This window comes from Carcharodon carcharias, chromosome 5, assembly GCF_017639515.1.
Source record: "Carcharodon carcharias isolate sCarCar2 chromosome 5, sCarCar2.pri, whole genome shotgun sequence".
Classification (NCBI taxonomy): Eukaryota; Metazoa; Chordata; class Chondrichthyes; order Lamniformes; family Lamnidae; genus Carcharodon; species Carcharodon carcharias.
Genome location: NC_054471.1, coordinates 125,337,999 through 125,343,656, shown reverse-complemented (window position 1 = coordinate 125,343,656; position 5,658 = coordinate 125,337,999). Strand labels below are relative to the sequence as shown.

General features: G+C 45.3%; 1 protein-coding gene across 1 annotated transcript; it reads left to right on the top strand.

Moving 5' to 3' along the window:
• The first annotated feature begins 2,419 nt into the window (after positions 1–2,419).
• Positions 2,420–5,366, top strand: hey2 (hes-related family bHLH transcription factor with YRPW motif 2). Its single transcript, XM_041188783.1, has 5 exons — positions 2,420–2,610; positions 2,741–2,819; positions 2,911–2,994; positions 3,264–3,345; positions 4,147–5,366. Exons 1-5 carry the CDS (start codon positions 2,528–2,530, stop codon positions 4,911–4,913), a joined length of 1,095 nt encoding a protein of 364 aa, XP_041044717.1. The 5' UTR covers positions 2,420–2,527; the 3' UTR covers positions 4,914–5,366.
• The last annotated feature ends 292 nt before the right edge of the window (positions 5,367–5,658 follow it).

Below are 5,658 nucleotides of genomic sequence, written 5' to 3'. Positions count from 1 at the left end.
AAAAGTGTTGCGTAAATAATCCACTTTGTACCTGCCCTCCTGTAAATGTTGTGTAAACTTTGCACAAAGCAACACCAGCAGAGTAATGAGGTGTGAAATAGGCCAAGCTCCTCCTCATCAGTGGCATCAGCATTACAAACACACGAGATGCGTAACATTTAATATACAAACACCCCTCGGGCTGAGAAATAGCACAACATTGGAATCGGCCGTTCATATCCACTGCGTCAAAACATTATCGAAACATCAGGAGGTCAACAGGTTGGATCCATCCGGGGTTACTGTCAAAACAATTACACGTCTCTTGATCCCGACGCCACTAAGTATTGATCCATGAAGCGACACGATCTCCTGGCATTTAACACAGACACATCCTTAAAAGCTCATACTCTCACTATGCTTGAAACAATTGAGCTCAAGATTATAAAGATGGAAATGTAACATTATTGATTTAATTTAAATCGTTCATAATTGCAGTATTGTAAAAGCAGAAGAGTATTTCTGTCTATATGCTTCACGATTTAAAAAAACAAGTTAATTCTTAATCTTTAATGCTTTGGGGCGTACAGTTCATTTAATTGACAACTACTATTTTTAAAAGATTCGTATTCATATATTCTATTTACTTTTGAAACGTCTTTTTTTCATTGTTCAAGTGTAATTGCAGCCAGAGTGATTACTTCTGAAGCGGTCAATAGCATACATAAACAGTCAACAGAGGTTACACTGGGGAACGATTTCATAAACATTTATCAATAACCAGATAACATTCCTTAACTCTCCAACCAAAGTGGATTTAAGTAATAATCCTTTTGCTCTTGTAATTTTCCAAAAGTTCCGATCAATCTGTACTCACTGACACATATCCCTGAAGAGTTAAACTCGCAGAGATTTGCTGAGCCCCCGCAAACCGAGTAAATACAGACATCAAAAACACATCGACTCGGAACTGTTTGAGAGATGAGATCAAGATAACCAGCAGATTGTTGTGACAAAAATATGGATTGACTGATCTGGAGTAAGACGTCTAACGAGAATATACAATGCACATATGTGCACCAAGTAAACGCTGTGGGTGGATTCTTGTTCCACCTTGGAATTGTCTATGTGACAGTTAATTATATTTTTCAATTTTGTAAGACAATTTAAACATTGTAAAACGACGTGAAATTAAAGATGCCAAATAATTATAACGTGTCATTTGAAAATGTTGGTTATTCTGACTTTATTTTCTTTTGAGTGATGTATATATTCTTAACATGTTATATAACAAAGTAATAACAAGGTAAATTAGCATATGAATAAAATGGTCGGTATGTTTCTGACAATAGTCTGGCTGTCTTTAAACTGAGCAACAATGCCTCTTCTGTTTTATCCTCTTTTTTATTATTTTGCCCAGAACACCTTGTCTGGAGGTATGCACAGAGGGTGCTGTAATGTTTTTCAAACCACCTCTTGTGCAGACAGCGTGTAATTCAGAAAGTTCAAATTACAGGGGAAGTGCTGAAGAATAGTGTCCTGTTTCTGTTCACACGGTTATACCACAGCTTAACCATGCACCGAGTACAAAAGCGGCTTTTTAAAAAAAGAAAATCAATGGGTGCTTCTGTCTTTCACTGTCTATAGACACTTTAAACAGCCAAGCTTGGCTTACAAAGTACATACATATGCGGTTATAATCGCGTCTGAGATTTGACTCTGGGGCTTGGACTGAGTGGAATACATGCCCAGTTTACTTGTGACATTGATACTAGGCTCGTGTTTTAAACTGTTACGTTTCCTTCGCATACAGCCTTAATAGAACTCTGGTTTTATAAAAGGAAAACCAAACAATAATTTTTCTCTGAGGATGCTATACAAGTCCATTGTATTTTATTAGCGGTGGAAAGTAGGGGAATCCGCACAACACAGTGGACATTTACCCACTTATCGCTAAAATTAAACAGGGTCCAGCCCAAATACGAAGGCAGATTTCTGCAAATGAACAAGCCAAGCCTTTTAATAATTGATGTTTTAATATTTCCCAAAGAAAAACAAGGGTGAATGGAATATGGCAATGCATTTTATACATTTAAGTATAAACCCATTCTTATAAAGGAATACTGCAACTTTAATGCACACGCTACAACATCTGTTAACGTTACATATGTTTCCCCTCCCAAGAAAAAAAACGTTTGAAAGTTTCTCTAACAGTCGATTCCCTTTTAAGTGAGCTCTGTGCTGAGCTTTCCCACGCTTTCCTCGACCCGCGTGTTTGACGTACGGAGGAACCGTCATCATTCCTTTCCACCAATGAGAAAGGAGACTCCTTGGAAAGGGGAGCGGCGGCCTGTCAATCAGAGCCTGTTGCGTTGGGGGTGAGAGTGAGCTCAGCGAGACATTGCAACATTGATATAGCTTATACCGTGGGAAAGCGCATTAGACTGAGTTCAGGCTGCCAACAGCGCGCAGGATCTGTGGTTTGAGCTCAAAGACCACGCTTCAAAATCCAGATCGTTGACAACTACAGTAATTTCCTCCCGCGGCAATGAAGCGCCCTTGTGAAGAAAGTTCTTCAGATAGTGATATTGATGAAACTATAGACGTAGGGAGTGAAAATAACTACGGAGGGTGAGTTTAGGGTCGTTTTCAACTTAGTATAGCGTGTACTTTTGTGACACCTGTTAATCCTGTTCCTGCATTCTTGTGATTCGTCTAGAACGGGAATAAGGCTGACGATACCGACTTTTTGTTTCAACAGTCAGGGCAACAGTGCACTCACAAGAGCTGGCTCCCCGTCTACAACTTCCCAAATCCTTGCCAGGAAGAAAAGAAGAGGGGTGAGTTACTGCTTTATCTATCATTGCACAAGTTTCTATTATTCCTTAAAATATTTAACCTGCCCTAACTGTGAGGTTCACTTTCTCCTAGATTATTGAGAAAAGACGTCGAGATCGTATTAATAATAGTTTGTCAGAGCTCCGAAGACTAGTTCCTACTGCTTTTGAGAAACAGGTACTCGATAGTGATATTTTTTGTATTCAATTTTGTGCTCGGTTAGTCAAATAGCTTTCAAAATGTTATTTGCAACCTCTACCATGTCATAGTGATAAACTAATTGCAAATTCATAATGGATTTAATTAGTGACGGGGTGTTATATTACCTCTTTTTATGGATGCTTGAGTGAAATACTGCATTGACTTGAGGGCAATGCTAACATCACCAGATTAAATCTGAAAAAGAGTTTAGCAAAATAATTGCGACTATTTTCTTCTTTCTCAAGGGTTCAGCCAAGTTAGAGAAAGCGGAAATACTTCAGATGACAGTGGACCATTTAAAGATGCTCCGGGCGACTGGAGGTAAAGGTAAGGAGTTAATTGAGTACCTCTTCAGAGGCGATTTGAAGAGGGAGCCTAAGCAAACAGCACATTGACAATTGTGGGCGGGCCCGGCTGAGTGCAGTGGAAATGCTAATAGCATCATTGAGCTCGTGGGAAAGAGCCGGCGGGACAAAGGCAGCACTTGACCCCGGCTTCTGTTTGCTTTCCTAACACTGCGGGAGTGAGTGCTTTGTGAAACCAGGGAGCCGCATGCAGAGATTGTTTGGGCTTTTTTTTGCTTAAAGCAGTCAGACCTGCCCGGGGAGACAAAACAAACACAAATAAATAGACCAACAGGGCCTTCAGCAACGTCTCCACACTGCCACCTAATGTCAACACGGAGGCACAAACCTGTCACGCTGTGAAATTTATCTGTCAGATCTATAACAGATCCTTTTCGTCCGCACGGCAAGAGACAATTTGCTGCAAACAACTAATTCGTTTAACCTATTTCATCCTTCAGCTCGTGGTCATGGCGTGATTTAAATAATAATCCAATAGAATTTATTTACAAATACTTGCTGCCGTCTCCAAAAGGCGATTAATAAAATCAATGAACGAGCGCTTTAAATTGGCTTCTAAAATGTTGAGAAATCGTATAAACGATTAGTTGAAACTCTTGATTTACGCACCCCCCCCCCCCCCCATAAGACACGCAACCCTCAATGCTGTATTGAAATATTGACAATGTTCATCTAGTGTTAACAGTGGACCTGTACACTGTTCCCGAGTCACCTTTGGACTACATCCATTTAATTGGTTCTCTTGTTATTTTTCGCTCTGCAGGGTTTTTGGACGCTCACGCCCTCGCCATGGACTTTATGAGTATCGGTTTCCGGGAGTGCCTGGCCGAGGTGGCCCGCTACCTGAGCTCGGTGGAAGGGCTCGACACCTCGGACCCGCTGCGGCTCCGCCTGGTCTCTCATCTCAACACTTACGCCTCTCAGCGGGAAGCGGCTGTCATGACCTCTTCGGTCGCTCATCATCACCACCATCACCACCATCAGCAGCAGCAGCATCACCAGCAGAGGCTCCATCACTCGCACCAGCAGCCGCACCAGCAGCACTGGGCCGCCGCATTCCACCAGCTGCCCTCCGCCTTGCTGCAGCACCACGGGCTCTCCAGCGACAGGCTGCTGGCCTCGGCCTCCGAGCTGCACCCAGGTACCGCGGTCCCGGCTCCAGCAGGGGGCTCGGCCCTGCTCACTGCCACCCTGGCGGCGGCCGCGGCTCACACCGACACCACGCTGCGGGCGGCCCAGGGCGGCGGCGGCGGCGGGGGCGGGGGGGCAGTCGCTGGCCGCCTGCCCCCGCTCTCTACCTCCCTGCTCTCCCTCTCCGCCACCGTACACGCTGCCGCCGCCGCCGCCGCTGCCCACACCTTCCCGCTCTCCTTGGGCAGTTTCCCCGCCGCCGCTGTGCTGACGCCGGGCGGCCCGGCCCTCAGTCCGCCGGGCTTTGCCGCCATCCCGCAGGGCGGCAGCGGGGCCAGCGGCAGCGCGGGCGGGAAACAACCTTACAGACCCTGGGGCACCGAGATCGGAGCTTTCTGAACAGACTGAGTGAGAAAGACTGAGGCAAAGTTCCGCCCTCCCAGGCCCCGCTCGCCCTCATCCTGCCTCCCACCCCCCTGACCCTTTCCTAGGGAGAGGAGGGCCATTCACAGCGGTGCGGGCACTCGCTGCAGGAACCTGCCAAAGGCAATTCCATCCGTTGCCCCTTCCCTCCATTTTGCATTTGACTCCTGCTGGCAAACCCATCGCCCAACTGAATTGATTTGAACAATTTAACACCTGACAACTCGAGCAAAAAAAAAATGTTGGTGAAAACAATAATGTAATTGCTTGAAAACCTTGCTCTCTGCAGGACCTTGGCTGGTAACCCACTGCAAGAGCCACCAGTACTGTTACCAGCAAGTCGACAGCCACTGGACTCGGGAGCTTTCTGCTTTTAAGTACCCCAATGTTGACTATTTCGTTTACGCAAATTGTAACCAATCGACTGCATCTCCCTGAAGAAGTTTATCTCCAATTGACACCCTTTGCAGCCGAGCGAGCAGAAAAGAAGAGCCTTCTCATGTCGTTAGCAAGTCGACCACAACCCAATAGAGGAGTAGAGGAGTGAAACAACTCTCGCTGATTTTGGAAGCATCTCGCTTGTAGCGCCGTCTCTTGCAATTGCAGTATTCCTTCTATAAATTAGAGGCGAAGGGGTTTTTTTGGATGCAAAGTACACTTTTCTCTTGTGAGACTTCCTACCGCCTCACGAACATTGTGACTGATGTTTGGTGGAACAATG